General features: G+C 44.1%; 2 protein-coding genes across 3 annotated transcripts in view; both read left to right on the top strand.

The window, feature by feature from the left end:
* The first annotated feature begins 12,789 nt into the window (after positions 1-12,789).
* QRFPR (pyroglutamylated RFamide peptide receptor) overlaps positions 12,790-26,076 on the top strand; it is a 55,027-nt gene continuing 41,740 nt past the window's right edge. For both annotated transcript variants that reach the window (XR_007356300.2, XM_048847345.2), the window contains exon 1: positions 12,790-13,930. Coding sequence is in view for 1 of the 2 variants with exons in the window: in XM_048847345.2 (XP_048703302.1) it covers positions 13,591-13,930 (340 nt within the window). In the remaining variant the exon portion in view is untranslated. The remainder of the gene's footprint in view (positions 13,931-26,076) is intronic.
* On the top strand, positions 20,933-25,021 carry LOC125635550 (uncharacterized). Its single transcript, XM_048847347.2, has 2 exons — positions 20,933-23,778; positions 24,365-25,021. Exons 1-2 carry the CDS (start codon positions 23,124-23,126, stop codon positions 24,436-24,438), a joined length of 729 nt encoding a protein of 242 aa, XP_048703304.2. The 5' UTR covers positions 20,933-23,123; the 3' UTR covers positions 24,439-25,021.

Below are 26,076 nucleotides of genomic sequence, written 5' to 3'. Positions count from 1 at the left end.
TTCCTTACTTTTACATAGCAAAAGCTTTGGCACATAAAAGGGTAATTTTGTTGAAGTCACAATATGATAATAGTCATACAAGTGCTGCTATTTGGCAGGATTCCAAGAAGACTTAGCAGGAAATGAATGCTGTGAGATAATAAAAAAAAAATAATTTCAGCCTAGGAAAGGATTATCCTTGCCCACAGAATAGTTGTTCAAAATGGATCACAAGTTACACTTTGGTTCCAACACTTTTGTATTTAGCTTGAGCACTTTGGGAGCTCAGGAATTTTGAAGTGTCTTTCCCCCCGCTATTTTATTTAGCGAACAAAGCAGTAGAAGAAAGAGTATGACTATATCCTTAAATCGTTCCTTTGAAAAATCATGATGTTCTGTGCAACATACAGCCAGTCATTTTGTTTGAACGGCTGGATATTTCTAACTGCAATTTTTAATCAGAGATCTTGCACTGTTTGTAATGAATACCTCTGTCTGGCTTGTGATGTACTGGCGTGTGTGTGTGTGTGTGTGTACCACTGACCTTTACTTGAGCACTGTTGTTGGCCCTACATTACTAAATTGAGATGCTCTTTTAGCTTAAGTGGTAGAAGCCTGTGTGTCTGTAACAGGAAATCTGAATTGTAGTTTTGTAAAGTTCAGCGTGATCAGAGCATACAGCATGATGACAGCTATAAAGTATTAGATAGTTCTGATTTCATACACAATTTTGGTTTCTCTTCTTCCTGTTTCATTTTGGAGAGAACTGCTTAGAGTCACTGTAGGGTGTTACATTCCGAACCACTCTCTCTAATCTATACAATAGAAAGTGCTCTCTGGTCACTGAATACATTTATATTACACAAAAATGAGTACTACAACATATGCCTATTGGTACATAGATCATTTAAATGCATTGGATTATGCTGGTAAGAAAAACAAGGCTTGTTTTTGTCTTTCAAGGCTCCCAGGGCCAGTCTTTTAAAGGTATTTAGGCTCTTAAGATGCAGATAGGCACCTAGCAGGTGTTTCAAAAGCACTTAGGCACCTAATTCCCATTGATTTCAATACACCTCGGTGCTTTTGAAACACCAGTAGGTGCCTATCTGCACTGCTGGTGCCTAAATACCCATAAAAATCTGGCTCTAAGTGACTTTACTCTAAATATCTTTCAGATTTATGTCTGTCAACTACTGCGTGTTAAGCATTAGGCTGGAATTCTTTAACTCCAAGGGTAATGAAATTCAAGTAAAAAAGCCCATGTGTCTGTCTTTTCTAGTTGGCTGTGACATTTGGTAGTTTGATAAATTAATAGTATTATTCTGTCTGCTGGAACGGACACTGCTTTTGAGGTATTAATAAAATAAAGCACCTTTGTGCACCTTAACCTTTAGAGCACTGAGGCTAATGGCACTCATCCTTAGTATTCTGAAATGCAAAAGTGAGTATTCATCATGCTCCTCCCATGCACCTTCCTAATTCCCGTTCCTTTCTTTATCCTTTCAAAGACAAGACCTTCTTTTTTCCCTATTTCCTTTCCCCTTTAGCACTGGAAGTATTGCCCCACGCCAAGCAGTCAGAGACTCTCAGTGACTGTCTTTGTGCCAGAAACTTCTTTGCTGTAGATGTGCACCTCTGTACCTGCCACTTACTAGCCTGAAGGAGATGAGGCCTGGCAGCCTTATCTCTGAGGGTTTATCTAAATGGGATTTTTAAACTGGATTAGACTGAGTTAATCAGGTTAATGCTTGTGTACACATGATGTAATCCATCACTTCACACTAACTCATTTTATCATGACTTCTGGAGTCCTCTTGTGAAGTGGACTAGGTGTGCTTCATATTGAATTTGTTTGGTCTATTGTTCATGTGGATGCAATTTCTGTGCATGACTTTTTGCATGCTTCCTATGACTATCCCACAACGCTTTTCAGGTCGACTGTTATTGACCTGTCTGTTTACTTGTGTGCCCAGCCTGCTCTGGTGTCTGGTTCCCAGGTTGACCCTTCCCCCTCATTGAATGTCCAGACATCCTTTCTCCTCCCTCCCCATAATGCCTAGCCCTCTGGATATTAAGCAGTTCCAGCTAGAGATTAATTGGATGCCTAAGGGTTAAGGTACATGTACTTATGCAGTACAGAACTGCCAAAATTACTACACTATCAGCCTGTATCAATAACAGCTATATACTATTTTATGCTGTATAATGTATTGAAAACAGATATTTAATTTGGTTTAAATTAACATTAGGTCATACTTGTTTGTTTCTGAGACAAATAAGTTATATTATACTGCTAAAAAATTATATCCTTATTGCCTTTGCCTGTAAAGGAATAATAAACTCAAATCCCACATGAACTTTGTGTCTATTAATTGTGCTGCCTCTGATGCCTGCAATTCACGTTACAGAGAAATTATTTTAGGTTATTTAACTGAAGGAATAATGATCACATCTGTAGAGATTGTTTAAAGAGAGCTCTGAGAGAAATCATTAGCAGATTTGAGTGAAGTTAAGCCGATGTTTTTTGTTTCTTTAGAATCTACATTACAGTGTATGATAAAAATGAATACAATGAATATGTATGCTGTCGGGATTCTCTTACCTGTTGCAGATTGTAATACCCTTTCTATGTTCAGTTACATGCAATGCTGAGAAGAAAGAATAACCATTTACTATCCTTAGGAAAAAGAAGACAGAGTAGAAAGGATTTATATGAATTTATATGAATTTCAGTAAAATTGAGTATCTGAAATTTAAATGAAATGTTTCATGCTAAATTAAGTTATTTTACAGTAGCATTTTAGCAGAGCTCCCCAGGGAAGAGTGCAATTTTCTGTATTTTATATTACTTGAAAGATGAATGATCTAAAAAGCCTTGGGCCTGATTCTCATTTACTCTACATCCCCTTTGTGCTTGTCTCCCTTTATTAAAAAAAAAAAAGGGGGTGGGGGGCCTTAATTTACTTTCTCTTGAAGGCCCCTTTAGGCTGTCTCAGTAGCCCAAAAGGGGCTTAGTGTACATGATGATTGGTCCAAAATGGGATTTTCGTGTGGGTGATTTCCCTTTTGTGCATAGAGACTTAGCATGGGAGTGTAAATCTACAGCACACTAGCCTGCTGCACATTAAATTGCCATGTCAGACCTGCTACTGCTTCAAATGGCAGTAGGTCAAAGCGCACTATGGAATTTTTAGTGTGTGGTAGCAGGGTTCGCACTGTGACTTAGTGCATAACAAGCTAGCAAGCTGTCCAGCCACACCATGGCTTGCTGCACTAGGTCACTATGTGGACAAGCTCTGAAATATTGAGATTGGTTTAGTTTGGGATTCTTTCATAAAACCCTAAAGCATTATTTTCATTAACACTGCCTATTGTGTACATACTGTAGCTCTGATAATGTTAATTTAAAAAACCAGAGGTGGTGGAGAAACTCTCCCCTTCAATTTCTTGTCCATTCATGTTAGTTACCTGCTTGCTTTTATTATTGGAAATTAGTGCAACTATTAATAATGCAAGTTCTTGGTTTAATGGGAATTAGAGTCCCTCTGACTTTTTTTTTCACCTGCATTATACTGATTGACTAGCAGCATACTAAGATGATAATAAACCATAAATACTGTTTCAGAGATCAAATAAATACACATTACATGAAAGGGAGAAATGCAAACCTACCTGTATAGAATTTAGGGGAAACCTGCAGGTACTTGAGGAATGTGTTGGCTGGGTGGTAGATGAGAAGAACTTTTACATCTGCCCTGACCTCTACCAGTATTTGACAGGGAAATTTATTTGCCATTTTAGTGTTAGACTACAGAGTTAGACTGTACTGGCTGGGGCTTTAGTGCCAGCTCTGTATTTTTATTTAATGGCTTTATGTATTTAGCCTCTCAGAATAGTTTTAGCTTAATATGTTGGATTAAATCTATGTCTTGCTGAAATGAAAGGTATTAAAGTAAGAGGACTGATTCTGCTGTCACTGAAACCAGAACAAAACATCAAACATTCACATCAAAATGGGAAGTCTATGGATGGGATTGTCAAAAGTATTTAAGTAAGGTAGTCCTATTGGTTTTCAATGAGACTTGCACTTCTAAGTCACATAAGTGATTTGAAAATTGAACCGTATGGTCATCACAGAATGAAGTAAAATTTTTAACTAGCCTTCCCAAAAGCTTTGTAAATAATTCCCATTAAGGGGACTCTTTGTTCCATTTAAATGTTGTTTTGTTAGTGGCATTCTGGTAGCAGCAGGGAGCGAATACATTTTGTCTGGACTTGGAGAACTAGATAGAATGGCAGTTATTTTGTGATCGTTTCTTTGCAACTGGATTGTCCATTGTAATCTGCCCTTGCATTGATAACCTGCTACCACTGTATAACACTTCATAAAAAGAGGTTTTTTAAAAAATGTGGGCATGAGCAGAGGTGCTGGAACAATTTGTGTAGCGGGGCGCGGAGAGCCATTGAACCAAACTGTAAATCCTGTATATAATGGAAGTCACTTCAAGCCAGGGGGTGCAGCAGCACCCCTAGTTCCAGCACCTGTGGGCACGAGACTTGACAACTCAAGCACTTCGACAAAATACATAAGATGGATCTAAAAACAAAAGACTGCTATAAAATACAGTTGCTACATCTTTGTGGAACATCATCCTGGAATGTCTGCTTTTGGCTGCTCTCTCGCTGTCTTATACATGGATGTTACGCTATTCTAGCTTTTGCAGTAAAGCATATATCCTAATGGTGACTATGATGCGATTTATCCTGTGCTTTAGGAGGGAATGAAGATGAATTGATGCGGAACTCATCTGAAGAGTAATAGTAGCCTCAAACTCATACTGTACCAACACCACTGCCTCAATGAGATGATGCCACTATGCTTAACAAATTCCTTGTTAAGCGGATCCTGACACCCCTTTTTCCCTTCCACTGAGTAATTTCCAAGCTCCAATCCTCCTGGTGTTGGCTGCTGGACTGAGAGACATTAAAAGGCAGTTGGTCGCTCAGTAGCAACCCTATTCTCCCGCCAGTGTAGAGCTATTCAATCTTGATGGCACCTTGATGGCCCTGCTTCAGCTTCCCAGATTTAGTCTGTTCCTGCTACTAAATGGAGGTTCTAATCCACAATGGTTAGGATCATAAATTGTATGGTTACTCCTGGCTGGTCCCAGGGATGAATGAGCAAGTGGCCCTCATGGCTGTTCCCTCTACCCAGAATGTCCTAGTGGATGCAAATACTGACTGTTTCTTTCTTCTTTGTGGGATGGAGTAAGCAGTTTGTTCTAGGAAAGTCCCTGGAGAAAGGGATATGTGGTTCACATGGTTGGTCCTTGCTTCCCCTAATGTTCTGGCACCTGTTGCTCCTGACCTCTTCTCTTCTCTTCTCTTCTCACATTCCTCCCTGAACTGGTACAGAAAGCCACTGCCCTCTCCTCACTTAAATACCTCTTGAAGACCCGCTTCTTCCATGGCACCTATAGAAAACTAGCTAACTCAAAAGCCGATTGAACTCCCATTGAAGTCAACAGAAATAAACTCACTGGCTTCAATGGAAGTTGGATTGGATCTTTAGTCATCTACTTATCTATTTCATTTATCTCATGAGTGAACTGCTCTTGTGTGTTGAAGGAGGGGACCATGGGCACTGGAATTGAAGCTGCAAATTGTTTACTGCATCCTGTATGATGCATAGCCATCTAAGAATTGGTTTTAGGCAATCAGAAAGAAGCAGAGCCAGAGACAGCATTGTCCCTTAAGAACAGGGCTGAAAATCACAATAACATAATTTCAGTTATAATAATCTCATTATGAAAAAGTATTGATGATGAATTGATATTCCTTTTAAATAAAAAATTGCCATTATTGCTCCTCCCAATTTGTTTAACCCAGAAATAATTTGATTCTTTAAGAAATTGGATGTTTTCTGAAAAATTAGTCCCTAAATCCAAATATATCCTACCCTGTTTGCTCCTAAATGTATGTTCATATGGTGAGTTTTCACATACTCCATTCTAAAACTACTAATGGAAAAACTGAGACATTGTAACAAGTCTTTTAATTTCATTAAGAAAAGATAGGCAGTTAGGCCATCTTTGTGCCGCTTCAGCTGGGAGCACTTATTTTGCACTTGGGAAAAGAAGTTGGGTATTCAGGATATTCATTCTGAATCTGATCTATGATATAACCATTTGCCATTGAGAATTTGCACTGAATGATCTTTGGAAAGGATGTGGAAGGTGGAGAGAAATAATATATCTAAAACAATATCTCACCAGTGATCCTATTTGACTCACTGAATTGCCAGACTTTGTGTCCACACGTTTAGATGTTTTATCAGTGCAAACACTAAAGAAAATAAACAATCATTGTATGTCTACATAGAAATAAAAGTCCTGGTGCATGGCTGTGGCTGGTCTACGTAAGCTGACTTGGGCTCCTGGGGCTCCAGCTGCAGGGCTAAAAATCACTGTGAAGACATTTGGGTTTGGGCTGGAGCCTGGAGCTCAAGGAGCCTCCCTCCACCGTTGCTATTCATAAACTTGAAATCTTGTTACCCTCACCAGCAAACATTACGTCACCCATTACCTTTGTCTCTCTAATATTCAGGGACTAACACAGCTACAACAACACTACACAAAAGATGAAAGACTTTAGTCACAATCAACTTGGCTGTCATGGTATTTATTTGGAACAAGGGAGAAAGTGGGGGCAAGGCCAGCAAACTGAATAGACTAGACATGAATTAGCAGAGTGCAGATGAGTTAGCAGAGTGCCAACTTTGTCGTGTTATACACAAATAAAGGAAAAAACAATGTGTTGCTTTATGGCTTTAGAAATTGTTTTGTGAGACCTGATATAAATAAGAGCCTAAATGAATAGATCATTTTTCCAGTAGGGTTTTTGAAAAGGAGGACTGCAAATTAGTAATTTTCCGTTTAGAAAAATAAATTTTAAAATAGGCAAAATGGTTGTTTACAAAAAGAATCAGTCTTGATTATTAAGGAGAGGACAAGCAACCACAAAGAATTTCCAAATCCTTTCTGAGTTCCAAAGAACTTTCTTTTTACTTCATTTGAGCCCAAGATCTCAGATGAAGAGGGTTGCCATGATACCACTTGCGGGAGCATTTTACCTAAAAAGATTAACTAGCATTGCTTACCCATAAAGTATGTGGTAATTTAAAGAGCTGGATTTAGTTCCACTTGGCTCATTTTGCTGTGTTATAAAACCACTACACTGTGAAATCAAAGTAAAAAATTGACAGCATACCAAAATTTGCCCAAAAATTAATCCTGTCTAGAAGTAAACAAGTTTGATCATGTATTTAACCGAGCTTAAAATATCCATGATTATAGTTGTGTAATGAACCATCATATACACTTACTTTAGAAGTACCTTTTTTAACAATAGAGATTTCAGTTTCACAAATTTTGTTTTGTTGCTGCATACAAATTGTGGAACACTTGACTGCACACATTTAATCACAGTATTGTATTATGTGTGGATGCATTTTCCTAGAGAATTTTTTGAGCTTGGTTTCAGGCTTGAAAATTGCAGCCTGAAACTAGTCAGATATTCGTTATCTATCAAGTTTATTAATCTCTAAGTGACAACATAGAATTAGAGATTAAAAATAGAAACACTCAGAGGTTGTAATGATATTGTCTTACATTTCTCGTATCCAGAGTGCTTTGTGAGATATAGCTAAGCAAAATAACTAAGATAAAATGTGGCTCTTTTGACTTAAAATCTTCCTGCTGGAAAACCATGATCATAACTAAATTTCAGAGAATAAAGAAAATTCTTGTGTATTCCTCCATACATGACAAATGCATCTTGAATTGTCCATCTCTACAACATCAAATAATATAATTCCATCACGATTTTCACTAATACAGATACCTTCAATTTTGCATGTTATAATGGATTAAGCTTGTAGGATGTTTTTAAGATGGTCTTTTGGCTATTTGCATGAAGGATAAAGCAGGGAAGATATGGTACTTCAAAGATACAGAACAATGCTTTGCGAGTGATTAGAATTGGTGCTAGTACCACTGGAAAAGAAGAAAAGGGAGAATTGGATTATCCAAAAATAAAAGGTTTCAGAGTAGCAGCCATGTTAGTCTGTATTCGCAAAAAGCAGGGAAGATATGGTACTTCAAAGATACAGAACAATGCTTTGCGAGTGATTAGAATTGGTGCTAGTACCACTGGAAAAGAAGAAAAGGGAGAATTGGATTATCCAAAAATAAAAGGTTTCAGAGTAGCAGCCATGTTAGTCTGTATTCGCAAAAAGAAAAGGAGTACTAGTGGCACCTTAGAGACTAACCAATTTATTTGAGCATAAGCTTCCGTGAGCTGTACATTGTCATGGTCATGTACATTGGTCAAACTGGACAGTCTCTACGTAAAAGAATAAATGGACACAAATCAGATGTCAAGAATTATAACATTCATAAACCAGTCGGAGAACACTTCAATCTCTCTGGTCACGCAATCACAGACATGAAGGTCGCTATCTTAAAACAAAAAAACTTCAAATCCAGACTCCAGCGAGAAACTGCTGAATTGGAATTCATTTGCAAATTGGATACTATTAATTTAGGCTTAAATAGAGACTGGGAGTGGCTAAGTCATTATGCAAGGTAGCCTGTTTCCTCTTGTTTTTTCCTAACTCCCCCCCCCCCCCCCAGATGTTCTGGTTTAACTTGGATTTAAACCTGGAGAGTGATCAGTTTAGATGAGCTATTACCAGCAGGAGAGTGAGTTTGTGTGTGTATGGGGGTGGGGGGGATGTGAGAAAACCTTGATCTATGCAGGAAATAGCCCGACTTGATTATGTAAAGAGTTGTCACTTTGGATGGGCTAGCACCAGCAGGAGAGTGAATTTGTGTGGGGGGGTGGAGGGTGAGAAAACCTGGATTTGTGCTGGAAATGGCCCACCTGTTGATCACTTTAGATAAGCTATTACCAGCAGGACAGTGGGGTGGGAGGAGGTATTGTTTCATGATTTCTGTGTGTATATAAAGTCTGCTGCAGTTTCCACGGTAAACATCTGATGAAGTGAGCTGTAGCTCACGAAAGCTCATGCTCAAATAAATTGGTTAGTCTCTAAGGTGCCACAAGTACTCCTTTTCTTTTTGCGAATACAGACTAACACGGCTGTTCCTCTGAAACCTCTCCTTACAATGTGAATGATAATCAAGTTGGGCCATTTCCAGCCCAATTCCAGGTTTTCTCACCCCCCCCCCCCCCCAACACACATACACAAACCCACTCTCCTGCTGGTAATAGCTTATCTAAAGTGACCACTCTCCTTACAATGTGTATGATAATCAAGGTGGGCCATTTCCAGCACAAATCCAGGGTTTAACAAGAACCTCTGAGGAGGGGGGAGGGGGTTAGGAAAAACCAAGGGGAAATAGGTTACCTTGCATAATGACTTAGCCACTCCCAGTCTCTATTCAAGCCTAAGTGAATTGTATCCAATTTGCAAATGAATTCCAATTCAACAGTTTCTCGCTGGAGTCTGGATTTGAAGTTTTTTTGTTGAAGAATTGCAACTTTCATGTCTGTAATCGCGTGACCAGAGAGATTGAAGTGTTTTCCGACTGGTTTATGAATGTTATCATTCTTGACATCTGATTTGTGTCCATTTATTCTTTTACGTAGAGACTGTCCAGTTTGACCAAAGTACACGGCAGAGGGGCATTGCTGGCACATGATGGCACATATCACATTGGTGGGTGTGCAGGTGAACGAGCCTCTGATAGTGTGGCTGATGTTATTAGGCCCTGTGATGGTGTCCCCTGAATAGATATGTGGGCACAGTTGGCAACGGGCTTTGTTGCAAGGATAGGTTCCTGGGTTAGTGGTTCTGTTGTGTGGTATGTGGTTGCTGGTGAGTATTTGCTTCAGGTTGGGGGGCTGTCTGTAGCCAAGGACTGGCCTGTTTCCCAGTAGGTAATGATCTAGTGATCTCTCTCCTGCCATCCATCTCCACCGTCTGACAAGCAGAGGCTAGGGACACCATTCCTTGCCCATCCTGACTAATAGCCATTAATGGATGAATTTATCCAGTTCTCTTTTAAACCCTGTTATAGTCCTAGCTTTCACAACCTCCTCAGGCAAGGAGTTCCACAGGTTGACTGTGTGTTGAGTGAAGAAGAACTTCCTTTTATTTGTTTTAAACCTGCTGCCCATTAATTTCATTTGGTGGCCCCTCGTTCTTATATCATGGGAACAAGTAAATAACTTTTCCTTATTCACGTTCTACACACCACTCATGATTTTATATACCTCTATCTCCTCCCGCCTTAGTCTCCTCTTTTCCAAGCTGAAAAGTCCCAGCCTCTTTAATCTCTCCTCATATGGGACCCATTCCAAACTCCTAATCCTTTTAGTTGCCCTTTTCTGAACGTTTTCCAATGCTAGTATATCTTTTCTGAGATGAGGGAGACCACATCTGTATGGAGTATTCAAGATGTGGGTGTACCATGGATTTATCTAAGGGCAATAAGATATTCTCCATCTTATTCTCTGTCCCTTTTTAAATGATTCCTAACATCCCGTTTGCTTTTTTGACTGCTGCTGCACACTGCATGGACATCTTCAGAGAGCTATCCACAATGATGCCAAGATCTTTCTCCTGATTAGTTGTAGTTAAATTAACCCCCATCATATTGTATGTGTAGTTGGGGTTATTTTTCCAATGTGTATTACTTTACATTTATCCACATTAAATTTCATTTGCCATTTTGTTGCCCAATCACTTAATTTTGTGAGATCTTTTTGAAGTTCTTCACAGTCTGCTTTGGTCTTAACTATCTTGAGCAGTTTAGGATCATTTGCAAACTTTGACACCTCACTTTTTACCCCTTTCTCCAGATCATTTATGAATAAATTCAATAGGATTGGTCCTAGGACTGACCCTTGGGGAACACCACTAGTTACCCCTCTCCATTTTGAAAATTTACCATTTATTCCTACCCTTTGTTCCCTGTCTTTTAACCAGTTCTCAATCCATGAAAGGATCTTCCCTCTTCTCCCATGACAACTTAATTTACGTATGAACCTTTGGTGAGGGACCTTGTCAAAGGCTTTCTAGAAATCTAAGTACACTATGTCCACTGGATCCCCCTTGTCCACATGTTTGTTGACTCCCTCAAAGAACTCTAATAGATTAGTAAGACATGATCTCCCTTTACAGAAACCATGTTGACTTTTGTGCAACAATTTATGTTCTTCTATGTGTCTGACAATTTTATTCTTTACTATTGTTTCAACTAATTTGCTTGGTACTGATGTTAGACTTACCGGTCTGTAATTGCCAGGTTCACCTCTAGAGCCCTTTTTAAATATTGGCGTTACATTACATAACATAGCCATAACAACATGAGTCAAACTGTGTTTATTAATCCTGAGATTAATATTCTAACAGGAGATTAACTGCCTGGAAGTACTATTTATTCCAGATTTTTCTTTTGAAACCAGCACATAATGAATAGAATACTTCTGCTAAGGTTTTTTTAGTACAATTCCAAAGAATGACTGCTTGCAGAAGGGTCTGAAACAAAGAGCTGACTGTTGTTTATTATCTTTAATGATGCTGTCTTAAAGAGCTAGAACTATGGCAGTGTGGTCAGCGAAGTGACTAGCATCTTTTCCCTTAACATAGCTGCTCCTTGTAGGTCCGTTATGTTTGGTATTTTACTACCGTTACTGATGAAAAGGAAAGTTAGCATACAGCAGTGCCAAGGAAGATTGTGCTGGATTCTATCATGTCTAGCTTACTGTCAGAAAAACTGTCAACTAATTTCTGATGGCAAAATCTTTAAGTGTTACAAGGGATGATGTATGTGTCAGAAAACAGTCTGATGTTCAGATCACAGGGCGGGTTTGCCTGGCTGAAAGTTGGGAAAATCCTTTTTTGATTAGGGTATTTTGTGTAAATGTGGCATGGCTTTCATTGTGTGAAAATAAACATGGAACTCAACAATGCCCTTCTTACAGTCAGGTCTCTATCTGGAACTCCAGTTTTAAATCCAGACACTTGGTCCTTGTCTGTACTAGGATTTCCATGGCTGTTTCCGTACAAACCCCTAGTGCAGACACCGTCTGCGCACAACATGCATTAGAATAACTTACTCTGGTTTGAAATTGTGTCAACATTAAAGTTGTATATGGGTGTAGGTGCAGCCCAGGCTAAGATCTCCACGTAGATAAGGCTTATATTATGCATTTATTTATGGTAAGGTTTAGGTTATTTTAGACATTGATTACGTGGAAACAATATACAAAATATATTATTCAGGGGGGATGAAATTTACCCCTGGGCTGAGGGTCCACATTTAAATCCTGTTTTCTATTCCATTCATAATAGAATCGGAAATGTCACTGACTCCTCTTGAAAATCTCAAGCCTTGTTTTGTGTATTTTACATAAGTAGAGGACACTCCATCTGGTAGCTCTTCAATGAGGAGAGGCAACTCTTATATAAATTTCCATGACCTGATAGTAACAAATGAAGGTTTCACTTATCTGGGTGCCCTTTTTTAAAAAAAAATCAATATTCTACTGAAAGGAAAAAAGGAGATGGGAAAGCGGGGTGAAGGAGAGAAGAACAGTGAGCCCCTCTCAGAAGATATTGAAAAAACAGGGCATTGGACTGTCTGGGTTCTGGGACCAGCGTTGAGATTCGTTCAGGCAAATGCCAGTTTCACGCGGGAAAGGCGGTGCAGTTTGTGAAGTCCTAGCCCTGGGACTGCACTGGAGCACGGGACCACCCTATGGAGGATCAGGTAAGTGGCTCTTTGTTGTCTTGAGTGCATTGCCCGGTGTTTCACAGACTTTAACCGCGGGGCTGTGCAGCGGTAATACAAACTTTGCCAACTCCCAGACGATGGTTTGAAGATCACTGTTAACCGGCAACGAGGCAAAGAGTGAAGGCAGAAAACCAGACCAGCTAACCCCAGGGGAGACTGCAGGGCTCGCTCCTTCGCCGCCCCCTCCTCGCCAGGGTCTTGCCAAAGGAGCGAGCCGCCGGGCGGCCCCCCTCCCGGGAAGGCCGCAGACGCGGGCGACCCCAGCTGCTCTCGGGGGCTAGAAACTGCTGGGGGCTTAGGGGGGCGTTCAAGGGGAAGATTGCGCTGATTGGCTGATAGCCCAGATAAAGCCCCAGCCGGCGCCGCTTCCACTCCTCAGCTTGGCTGTAAACGTGCAGCCTTGAGCTGGTTTTTCTCCGCGCTCCCGGCCCGTTAAAGGGGAACGGGTCCAGGTTGCCCCCCAGCCTGGGCTACGTTCAAACCAATGACCAGGCGCTAGCTTGTCAATTTCACGCCTCCGGTCTTTCCCCTCGTTCCTTCTTTCCCAGCAAATAGCAACCCAGCCCCCGACTATTTTCCATTGTTCTCGGCCCTCTAAGGGGCATTTCTACCCGTGCCCCCGTGGCTGAGCGGCAAAGGCAGCCGCCCGAGCCTGCAGGAGCGCTGGCCATGTGGAGCCCTGCAGGTCAACAGCCCTAGTGCGCGCCCGCCCCGGCGCAGGCAGCTCCGCGCTCTGCCCAGCGGCCGGACTCTCCCCGGGGGGAGCGGCGCCCCGGAGGCCCCCGCCATGCGGTCGCTGAACATCACCCCGGAGCAGTTCGCCCGGCTGCTGCGGGAAAACAACGTGACGCGGGAGCAGTTCATCGCCCTCTACGGGCTGCAGCCGCTGGTCTACATCCCGGAGCTGCCCGGCCGCACCAAGCTGGCCTTCGTGCTGGTCTGCGGGCTCCTCTTCGCCCTGGCGCTCTTTGGCAACGGCCTGGTGCTCTACGTGGTGACCCGCAGGAAAGCCATGAGGACCGTCACCAACATCTTCATCTGCTCCCTGGCGCTCAGCGACCTGCTCATCGCCTTCTTCTGCGTCCCCTTCACCATGCTCCAGAACATTTCCTCTAACTGGCTGGGGGGTGAGTAAGCCCCCCGCTCCCCCCTCTCGCCGGCCGGAGATCTCTGGATGGACCCAGCCTCTCCTGCACCGGGAGCCCTGCCTCTGCCCCGTCCCCCCGTCCCGTTCTTGTAGGGGGCGCCCGGGAGTTCGCAGCTCTCTTTTCCCCCCACTCCCTGCTGCCATCAAACACACCTGCCTGCAACAGATCTCTGCTGGAGGAACAGAGCGGGGGATGCGGGTGGGAAGTGCCAGGTAGATCGCTTTGGTCCCACAGGACTAAGGAATGGGCTGTGTGTCACCCGGGAAGATGCTACTATTTCGCACTTCTCATCTTCAGAGCAACCTGCAAATGCCTTTTGTGTGCGGGATCGAGTCAAAAGGTGGCATGCGGTGTATCTGTAGAGGTGCGTCGGTCCCAGGAGAGACAAGGTGGGTGAGGTCATAACTTGTATTGGACCAGGGGGAGAGACAAAGCTTTCCAGCACACACAGAGCTCTTCTTCAGGTCTTTTTCTAAAGATGGGCTTTATCTCTCTCACCAAAAGGAAGTTGGTCCAATAAAAGACACTACCTCATCCAGCTGTAGCTCACAAAAGCTTATGCTCAAATAAATTTGTTAGTCTCTAAGGTGCCACAAGTCCTCCTTTTCTTTTTACCTCATCCACCTTGTCTCTCCAAAGGAGGTGAGCATTTATTTAGCTGCCCCTCTACCTAGCTGCTGACAAAACACACCTGGTTTTTAGGTTTTATATTTTCTTGGGAAATTGTTTTCCTCTTAGGACACATGGATTGTTTTGACTAAACAAGGCAGAGTGTAGAGATCTTCTTGTGAAAAGGCAGCCATTTTCTTTTCCTGAAAACCTTTTGTACTAGGGGGGATCTGGCAACATTACTTCATAATGCTCCATTGGTAGGTATCACTACTAGTGTGAAAGGTCTCATACTTTCATAGCTCAGAACTGATGCTTCAAACCTTTGAAAGTCTCTGTTCACAACAGATAACTTTCCTGGTTCACTCTAGAGCTGTTGCTTTTGCCTACTCATTTGTAGTCTGTTATTGCATTTTAGGATTAGGGCTCTGAATCTACAAATCTGACCCATTAATCTAAATTTACAGTGTACTCCTTATTCTGCAGAGTTTCAAGAATGGCTAGATCACATCACCATTGTGATTAAATTAACAGATTGTATTCAACTTGAAACAGCTGTGTCCTGAGAGTCTGGTGAAAGTTGCAATAAACAGAATTTTGGATGTAGTATGGTGGTGACATAACACATGTATCCTGTAGTTTTTTGTTCCAAGGATACACTCTTGCTGACAAGTGCAAAAGAAGGTCTGAGCCAAAACTTGTTGAAGTCAATTCCATTGATGTGAATATGCTTCAAATCAGGTCGTTTTTGCCTTTGTTAGCAAAAATGGGTCCTTTGGTTGATTGCATCACAGGGGGTCCCATTCATTTGGGGCTGGCCAAAGTCACTGACCAGACAGAATGAGGAGAGGAAAAGCCCCTCTTCAAAGTCAGCTCATTTATACTTTAGGACAAAGTGTCTTTAGTTTTTAAAGGTGTTTCACAGACTAAATTTCTCTAATAAATGGCTTTCCTTTTGTTTTATAGTGCATAGATAATATGATGAATGGGTGAAATAGATAAATGTTCACGAACTGCAGGGCTTTGGAAGTTTTCATGTTATGATCTGAATGTGAAAGTTAAGAGCAGTGTACAAAGGCACTGTCTTTAGGATTTACTTGCCTCTTGTGGGTGAAGGACCACTGGCCAAACTCCTACTGAATTCAGTGGAAGTTTAGAGTGTATATTGTTGTCACAACATAGAGCTGCAGAGACGTGAAGTTAAAGAAAAGGACAGGCAGATGTAGTAGTGCTACTAAACAACAGTTCTGAAGAGAGTGGCTCAACTCTGTCTCTGTTCTTTTGATCTTTACGCTCAATATGACAATTGCAAGTGAAGAAATAAAAGGGATGATTCCGCCATGTATAGCAGCCAGGAATGCTGATTATAGTAGAAATGCCTGTTGGATTTCAGAGCCTATGCTCCAACCTGAGCGGGAATGTCTACACTGCTTTTTTAGCCCTATGGCACAGGCCCTTTAAGCCTGAGTCAATCGATGCAGGCTCTGAGACTCACTGTTGTGGTGTTTTTTCATTTGTTTGTTTGTTTGTTTTGTGTTTTTGCAGTGTAGATATACCTTTAGACTTATTGTTGCAACAGCTAACTTTTAGGCCCCCTAATGCCTAGGGGAACCCACAGACCTGAGTTAGGCCCCTAGGCTCCTTATACAATGCATGTGAAGAAGTCTCTTAGAATGGGACTTACAAAAGCCAGCACAATGAATAGGGAGTTATCCAAGATAGCCAGTAGGAATTGCTGAGGAGAGGGGTGGGACTTATGCCCAGCCCCTCAAATGGTACTTAGGATAGATAGGGTGACCAGATAGCAAGTGTGAAAAATCAGGACACATTTTTCACAGGGAAGGAGTATAGTGTGTCTTATATAGGAAAGCTCCTAATATTGGGATGGTCCCAATAATATCAGGACATCTGGTCACCCTCACTTAAGTGCCTAATGGGAGGTCACTCCTGCTGCTTGGGATTCATGGCTGTGAACCCTTTCTTGGAGGTAGAGGCCTAAGTTAGGTCAGTCCTTTCTTATGAAAAATGGTATTGGTGTTCCTTAAATGGCAGCAGAGTCAATGTGTGTGTGTGTGGGGGGCATTTAGGGTCACATGCACCCCCAGATTTCTGCTAGGGGTCACACTAAAATGTCAGAACCATCTGGTTAGGGCTGCTGCCCTCATTCCCTTTGCCTTGCCCAGGAGCTGCCCTTGGCCCATGTCTTTGCAGAGCTCATCCTTTCTTTCTCCCCACCACCCCCCGCAGCTGGAAAGAGACATCCCTTGCTCCTTGCGCAGCACCAAAATGCAGCTAACACCTCCAGGCTGCTGCTGGCCACTGGCATAACCCCGCTGCCTCCTGTCCCCTGGCTGCAGCATGGGATTGTGCCCTGGGGTCCCTGGGAACCTGAAGGGGTGGTTGGGTTCTCCCAGAGAGGAAGTGACACTGAATCCCAGCCCGCGGAAAGTGTAGTGAGGGGTCCGACCAGTGCAGCCTGGCTCCTTCCCTTCCCTGCCAGTGGCACCAATGCCATCCTGGGCTGGAGGTGCTTCCTGTCATGGCCTGTCCTTCCACACAGCCAGTAGCAGCTGCCAGATAGGGTGGCCTCCTGCATGTGCCCTGACTGTGGGGGCTGAGGGTTACAGACAGGGCACAGGGGCACAGCATGCTCCAGACAGCCCAAGCTACCTGCTGAAGGTGGGGGAAAGATGGAGGGGCACTGCCCAATGAGCAAACAGCATTCAGAGATACCCCAGGCTGGCAGAAATCTGGGAGTCAGTGCAGCGTGGATGGTCTCTGAGGCTGGCTGACCAGGCTTGTCTCCCTAGAGCAGCAATCAGATTGCCCTGCTCCAGCAGCATGTCTCTGGAGGTCTCAAAGTGCTTTACAAGCTGCAGTGTACCGCTGGGAGTGGGGTGGGGTTTGCCCATTATAGCGAGGGGGAGGCCTTGCATTTAACTTCATGCAGCTATGCGGGCAGTGTGTGTTCAGGGGCTGCACCTGCAACTCTGAGAACTTGGCTCAGCTGCCTTGTTCAGAGTCCATCACGGAACCAGGAATAGAGCTAGGGTGGGTGCAGGGAGGGCTCAGATCCTGTGGCCAAAGGCTGGCGGGACTGGGATCTTGTGGACAAAGGTGGGACAGGCCAGGAGCTGGCTCTGAGCTGGGAGGTGCTGGGAAGCTGCTCTGCATTGCACTGAAGAAAACTCAGCAAGTGACTGTGAGGCCAGGCTGCAGCCCATGGGGCAGTATGGCATACTTTACCCAGGCATCGCCTCTGCTGCCAGGTTCCCACCAGAACCTTTAAATTGTGCCCCACACTATCAACAGTTGTGTTTCGCCTCTGAGTGGAAGTTAGGTGCCTAAATCCCTTTGTGAATCTTGTCCAAGGTCAAGAAAAGGGGACATGAGCAGGTAAATCGGGTACTTCTATTTACCTGCTCTCACAGTACAAGAATAAGGAGATTGTTCAATGAAATCAAAAGGTTATTGTTTAAAACTGATAAGAGGAAATACTTTTTTCTCATTGCACAATTATTCTGTGGAGTTCATTGCCAAATGACATCACTGAAGTCAAGGCCTTAGCAAGATTCAAAAAAAGGGTTAGATGCTTAATTTTTTTGGTGTGGTTTTACAATGTTTTTTCTCTCCCCTGTTGTGAGTGAGTTTTCACATGGCAAACAAAAGGTGGTGACTCGGGCCCCTATCCAACAACTGGATCCACATGGGTGGATACCTGCATCCATGTGGAGCCCTATTGACTTTGACAGTGGTCTGCCTGGTTAGGTAGAATCAGTTATAGCATGGATCAGCGTTCATGTCGCACTCCCTGTCAGCACCCGAAAGCTAATGATCCAACCACTGGACCAAATTCGGTGATGAATCCTGGCCATGTGCCATCTGACCCCCAAGGGGCAATAGAACACTGGGGCAAATAGGCCAAAATCTCAACAAGATGCATGCCAGAGAGTTTGAACACTAGCTGACACCTATGCAGACTCAAAAGAGCCTTTGAAATTATCTGAGTTACATGAGAAGAGAATGGAAAAATGAGATGATGGGGTCTGTTGATAAGAGGGGTTCCAAATATAAAGGGCATTGTAAGAGTCAGCAGAAACTGTGATAAGCTTATTCACAGATGCTGGATACTAGCAAATATCTTTGTCCATTGGCTAATATAAAACACAACTTCCTAGCTAAAATACTAACACATGCAGTACACACTTTCACATCCAAGTAACCAGAAGGTAAACCTGACTATTGGCCACCAGAAAACAGGCTGTGTGTAGGGGGTGGGAGGTCATTGACATAAGGGTGGGTGTCTGAGGCCTTGTCCACACTAGGAATGTGTACCCACCAGCAATAGTGAAGGAGTGTTTACCACCATATTATCTAATCCTGTTGGAAAAATGAAAGGAAGTTCCAAGTGCGGAGGCATACTGTGATGCTGCAGTACTATGAACAGGGGTCTAAACATGCAGACTGTATTCCTTGGCCTAACTGAACTGTTACCATAAGATTTTGATGTGCTGTGTTAGGCAATGCTGGGTGCAATCTTAGTCAAAGGGATGTCTTCTACCAATTAGCCTTGGTTAGCTTTAATTTTTCTTATGATTTTGTATTTATTTCTTTTAAAAAGCAGTGAGGGTGGGTGGCAGCAGTTTCTGAGACTTTGTACATCCTTGATATAAGCACAAGAACAGACTTCACCCTTTCTTCCCTCCCCTGATATAAAACAGGTTGCCTTGCTTTATCTGAGCTACTGTAGATTTTTTTAGACCATTGTTGTAGCCTGTTCTCAAACAGAGAGAGAACTAACTTTGGTTTAATTTCTGACCTGTTTCATTCAGTCCAAAAGGCTCCCTCCCCAAAACATGCTGTTGCATACATTATGGTAAAGACCAAAGTGAGTGATGGGAATAGAGGACTGAACTGAAGATCAGTTTAACAGGAATTTAAATCGCCAAGTGTCTGTTTTCTCTACAACGCCTGGCATGTTTTTTACATTCTACTATGTGCCTAAGAAGCTGTGGAAGAATTCTCACTTTAGCCCATTATCAGAGTGCAATTTAATCCTGGCAGAGATTGGAAGGATTCTGCCATTGTCACCTTACATTGCAGCTTCTTCAGCTTATTTGACATAGTGTAGGATTTCAGTTTCACATGCACTAGTTGTGGTCTGCAGGAAGCTGAATATTTGCCACCTTTTGTCATTGTGATGTGAAGTGGTCACAGAAAGCTATTAACTCCATGGAGTCAGTGACTGGGAACACCTCCATCTCTACCACAGGTAGGTGAGTCACAGTCACTTCTGAGCCTCTCGATGAACTCCTGCTGCTTCAGGAGTCTTGTAAAGCTGTGCAGGTCTGATGATGGGAGAGTAGATGCTGCAGTGAGTTTGATTTATACTTTGGAAGTGCAAATTCAATTACTTCGAGAAAACCTTTGCTCTTTAAACTAAAAGCACTTTATCAAAGGTAAATTTATCAAATTACCTTTACTCGCAAAACATTGTGGGCGATAGATTACAGTTGTGGCGTTGGTGTAAATGAGGGGTGGCCAACCTGTGGCCCCGGAGCCACATGCGGCTCTTCAGACGTTAATATACAGCTCCTTGTATAGGCACCAACTCCAGGGCTGGAGCTAGAGGCGCCAACTTTCCAATGTGCCGGGGGGTGCTCACTGCTCAACCCCTTGCTCTGCCACAGGCCCTGCCCCCACTCCACCCCTTCCCATCCTCTCCCCTGAGCCTGCCATGGCCTTGCTCCTCCCTCTTCCCCCCCCCCAACCCCAAGCCTCCTGCACACCACAAAACAGCTGATCAGGGAGGGAGGGGGAGGCACTGATCAGCAGGGCTGCCGGTGGACAGGGGGTGTGGGGGAGCTGATGGGGGGCTGCTGATGTATTGCTGTGGCTCTTTGGCAATGTACATTGGTAAATTCTGGCTCCATATGTGCCGACTCCGACAGGGGTGCTCTGGGGCTGGAGCACCCACAGGGAAAAATTAGCAGGTGCGCCGCACCCACCAGCAGCCAAGCTGCCCCCTCCTTGCCTCCTTCTCCCCCCCATCCTGAGCGCACCGCGTCCCTGCTCCTCCCCCTCCCTCCCAGCACTTCCCATCCCCCCGCCGCCTAACAGCAGTTTGGTGGTGCTTAGGACTTTCCAGGAGGGAGGGGGAGGAGCAGGGATGGGGCACGCTCAGGGGAGGAGGTGGAGAAGAGGCGGGGCAAGAGTGAGGACTTGTGGGAAGGGATAGAATGGGGGCGGGAAGGGGGTGGGGACTTTGGGGAAGGGGTGGAATGGGGGTGGGGCGAGGGCAGTGCCGGGGCGGGAAGAGGTGGGGCAGGAGCGGGGCCAGGGGTGTGGGGGGGGTGAGTACCCACCGGGCAGAGGGGAAGTCAGCACCTATGTCTAGCTCCTTCTCAGGCTCAGGTTGGCCACCCCGGTGTAAATGATTTCCTGGATTCAATTTAAATTAATATCTGGTGCCTCCACCTTGTTTATTTCCTGGAAATTTCCAGATCTGCTTATTCCAGAGGTGACTACAGAACAACTACCATGCCACAGACTATTGGGCTGAGTGTCACAAACTCTCTGTCAGGATCACACAGGGTGGCATGTTTATTGGGGGAAGAAAAGGAAGTCAGAGAAGAGGTTAAGTGATATGTTTTGTTTTGCTTTGTCATTTACTGTACGTATCTCAGCATAAACTACAATAACTCAGTACATTGCCTCCTCCCACATATCTAGTCAAAGTCCTCTGCACACTCAGCAAAGTAGAAGGAAAGGGGTGATTTACATTGTTCTTGATTGTGATGCTGTTTTATATCTGAATAAAAACAAAGATGAGTTCAGGTTCAACTCTATTATAAATGGGGATCCTCCTGTTTCCCCCCAGTAGGGGCAAAGTCCACAAGACTTGCTCCTGTCTCAAATTGCTTAGGAACCCTCAGCAGTATCTTTGTGCTACTGCCTGGGTGAGCTGGTGGATGGAAAATTGCTTTAGATACTGTGGCTTGGTGGCACTGGCAAGGGGCCAGGGTGAAAGAGGCCCAGTTGTGTTGGAGTTGGTAGCCTGCAGGGCTTCTCTCAGCATTTCCCCTCTCCCAGTCAAGATAGTCTCCTCAGAACAGATGCCAGGGACTCAGCGAGTGACACTGCTCCTCTGCCATGGACCTTCTCTTAGGGCTTGTTTACATGAGAAGTTGGTATTCCTGATCACCACCTTATGTGGATGCTCTTATTCCAGAATAAGATGACCACACAGGGCATTAATCAGGAGTAACTACTCAACTTTAAATTTGGATTAAGGTTGGATGTGAATTTACTTTATACTTTATAGACAAGCCTTTAGAGAGAAGCAAGTTATCTGAGAGAGGCTCCCTAGGAGTTTCCACTGTCCTGATAGCATCAAAATGCTGGAATTACGCCAGGGATATACATAGTAACCAGGTCTGTGTTTAGGGTTGCTATAGGATGCTTTCTGCTCTTTAGTTTAACAGTTTGTATTAGACAACATGCGGTCCCATTTGCAGAGAGCTTTTGAAAATCTCACCTTTAGAATTTTATGATTACTTCATGCCTTTTATTTAAAAGAAAAACTCTTTTGCCTTTTTCCCTAATTACCTTGCATTGTACAAATGAGTGCTTTCTTTTAAGCTTTGTAAATTACTCTTTTTCTTGTGAGCATTTGGAAATGAAACATTCACAATTCTTTCACACTGCTTGGATATAAACAATGACATAGATTGCTACAAACGAGAATAAAAAATTAGTACAATTGTTTAATATTTTCCAAAGTGTTGTGCATTTAAAATTAAATTTCAGTGGGGCCTCATGGGATATGCTTATGAAATTCACTTCTTGAATTTAAAGGCACAAAAGTCCTGAAGGACTTCTAAACAAGACACATTTTATGACTGTTTTAATATAAACTTTCTAAAGTTTTATGTTTATATTCATTTGAAAGAGCTCCGCGTGTTTTCTTAATCTTTTGTACAACTGAACAATTTCAGAGAATGGACTGTGAAGAAGAAACTTCAGACACTTTCAGAACAGTCTGTGCCAGGACTTTGATAACTAAGTTTGATCAGAATTTCCAACTTTTGCACATGTGCAAACTGCAGACTAATACCAGTTAAATTTATTTAAAAAAAAAACAGTCAGGATTCACTCATTTTATAATTAACATTGCTCTCATAAACTCTCTGAATTATTTGTGTCTAGATATGCACAGTTATTATTTCTGTTCCAGCTTACCTATAGAAGAGTGACCTCTGCACATAACAGGTGTCATTCCTAGAAAGTGTAAGCTCTGGTCTACAATAGGAGTTGAGGTCAAATTTAGCAGTGTTAAATTGATTTAACCCTGCACCTGTCCACACGACGAAGCCCTTTTTTTCGACCAAAAGGGCTCTTAAAATCGATTTCCTTACTCCACCCCCAACAAGGGGATGAGTGCTGAAATTGGCCTTGCTGGGTTGAATTTGGGGTACTGTGGACGCAATTAGACGGTGTTGGCCTCCGTGAACTATCCCAGAGTGCTCCATTGTGACCGCTCTGGACAGCACTCTCAACTCAGATGCACTGGCCAGGTAGACAGGAAAAGGCACGCAAACTTTTGAATTTCAAGTTCCTGTTTGCCCACCGTGGCAAGAGCTCATCAGCAGAGGTGACCATGATGGAGTCCCAGAATTGCAAAAGAGCTCCAGCATGGACCGAACGGGAGGTACGGGATCTGATCGCTGTATGGGGAGAGGAATCCGTGCTATCAGAACTACATTCCAGTTTTCGAAATGCCAAAACATTTGTCAAAATCTCCCAGGGCATGAAGGACAGAGGCCATAACAGGGACCTGAAGCAGTGCTGCATGAAACTTAAGGAGCTGAGGCAAGCCTACCAGAAAACCAGCGAGGCGAACGGCCGCTCCGGGTCCGAGCTCCAAACATGCTGCTTCTATGATGAGCTGAATGCCATTTTAGGGGGTTCAGCCACCACTACCTCAGCCGTGTTGTTTGAGTCCTTCAATGGAGATGGAGGCAACACGGAAGCAGGTTTTGGGGACGAGGAAGATGCTGATGCTGATGATGAGGTTGTAGATAGCTCACAGCAAGCAAGCGGAGAAACCGGTTTTCCCGACAGCCAGGAACTGTTTCTCACCCTGGACCTGGAGCCAGTACCCCCCGAACCCACCCAAGGCTGCCTCCCAGACCTGCCAGGTGGAGAAGGGACCTCTGGTGAGTGTATCTTTTAAAATACTATACATGGTTTAAAAGTAAGCATGTTTAATGATTAATTTGCTCTGGCATTTGCGGCTCTCCTGGATATACTCCCAAAGCCTTTGCAAAAGGTTTCTGGGGAAGACAGCCTTATTCCATCCACCATGGTAGGACACTTTACCACTCCAGGCCAGCAGCACGTACTCGGGAATCACTGTCGAACAAAGCATTGCAGTATATGTCTGCTGGTGTTCAAACAACATCCGTTCTTTATCTCTCTGTGTTATCCTCAGGAGAGTGATATCATTCATAGTCACCTGGTTGAAATAGAGTGCTTTTCTTAAGGGGACATTCAGAGGTGCCCATTCCTGCTGGGCTGTTTGCCTGTGGCTGAACAGAAATGTTCCCCGCTGTTAGCCACGGGGAGGGGGAAAGGGGCAGGGGCTAACCACGTGGTGGTGGGAGGCAAAATGCGACCTTGGAATGAAAGCACATGTGCTATGTCTGTAATGTTAACAGCAAGGTTTACCGTGAAAGAGTGTAGCCATTGTTCTATAAAATGTGTCTTTTTAAATACCACTGTCCCTTTTTTTCTCTCCACCAGCTGCATGTGTTTCAAGGATCTTCTCCTTCCCAGAGGCTAGCGAAGATCAGAAGGCGAAAAAAACACACTCGTGATGAAATGTTCTCCGAGCTCATGCTGTCCTCCCACACTGACAGAGCACAGACGAATGAATGCGTGGAGGCAGACAATGTCAGAGTGCAGGAAAGCACAAAATGACCGGGAGGAGAGATGGCAAGCTGAAGAGAGTAAGTGGCGGGCTGAAGCTGAAAGGTGGTGACAGCGTGATGAGAGGAGGCAGGATTCAATGCTGAGGCTGCTGGAGGATCAAACTAATATGCTCCAGCATATGGTTGAGCTGCAGGAAAGGCAGCAGGAGCATAGACTGCCACTACAGCCCCTGTGTAACCAACTGCCCTCCTCTCCAAGTTCCGTAGCCTCCTCACCCAGACGCCCGAGAATGCGGTGCGGGGGCCTCCGGCCACCCAGCCACTCCACCCCAGAGGATTGCCCAAGCAACAGAAGGCTGGCATTCAATAAATTTTAAAGTTTTAAACTTTTAAAGTGCTGCTTGTCCTTCCCTCCTCCACCACCCCTCCTGGTGCTTCTCTCCTCCACCACCCCTCCTGGGCTACCTTGGTAGTTATCCCCCTATTTGTGTGATGAATGAATAAAGAATGCATCAATGTGCAGCAACAATGACTTTATTGCCTCTGCAAGCGGTGATTGACGGGAGGAGGGGCGGGTGGTTAGCTTACAGGGAAGTAGAGTGAACCAAGGGGCGGGGGGAGGAGGGAAGGACAAGGAGAAACAAAGAGAAGGAGAAACAAAGAGAACTTTCTTCATCAAGGAGAAACAAAGAGAACTTTCACACTGTAGCCTGGCCAGTCATGAAACTGGTTTTCAAAGCTTCTCTGATGCGTACCGCGCCCTCCTGTGCTCTTCTAACCGCCCTGGTGTCTGGCTGTGCGTAACCAGCAGCCAGGCGATTTGCCTCAACCTCTCACCCCACCATAAACGTCTCCCCCTTACTCTCACAGATATTGTGGAGCGCACAGCAAGCAGTAATTACAGTGGGAATATTGGTTTCGCTGAGGTCTAACTGAGCCAGCGCGCCTTTAAACGTCTAAATGCACATTCTACCACCATTCTGCACTTGCTCAGCCTGTAGCTGAACAGCTCCTGACTACTGTCCAGGCTGCCTGTGTACGGCTTCATGAGCCATGGCATTAAGGGGTAGGCTGGGTCCCCAAGGATAACTATAGGCATTTCAACAACCCCAATGGTTATTTTCTGGTCTGGGAATAAAGTCCCTTCCTGCAGCTTTTGAAACAGACCAGAGTTCCTGAAGATGCGAGCGTCATGTACCTTTCCTGGCCATCCCATGTTGATGTTAGTGAAACGTCCCTTGTGATCCACTAGTGCTTGCAGCACTATCGAAAAGTACCCCTTGCGGTTTATGTACTCGGCGGCTTGGTGCTCCGGTGCCAAGATAGGGATATGGGTTCCGTCTATAGCCCCACCACAGTTAGGGAATCCCATTGCAGCAAAGCCATCCACTATGACCTGCACATTTCCCAGGGTCACTACCCTTGATATCAGCAGATCTTTGATTGTGTTGGCTACTTGCATCACAGCAGCCCCCACAGTAGATTTGCCCACTCCAAATTGATTCCCGACTGACCGGTAGCTGTCTGGCCTTGCAAGCTTCCACAGGGCTATTGCCACTCACTTCTCAACTGTGAAGGCTGCTC

This window comes from Caretta caretta, chromosome 4 (genome assembly GCF_965140235.1).
Source record: "Caretta caretta isolate rCarCar2 chromosome 4, rCarCar1.hap1, whole genome shotgun sequence".
Lineage (NCBI taxonomy): Eukaryota > Metazoa > Chordata > Testudines > Cheloniidae > Caretta > Caretta caretta.
The sequence above is the reverse complement of the archived record's forward strand: the minus strand, read 5'-3'. Positions and strand labels throughout refer to the sequence as shown.

Coding starts and splice junctions, on each gene's coding strand:
- LOC125635550 (XM_048847347.2), top strand. CDS start 23,124: ATGCACTGGCCAGGTAGACAGGAAAAGGCACGCAAACTTTTGAATTTC. Junction 23,779..24,364: donor AGGTGGAGAAGGGACCTCTG/GTGAGTGTATCT, acceptor TCTCTCCACCAG/CTGCATGTGTTTCAAGGATC.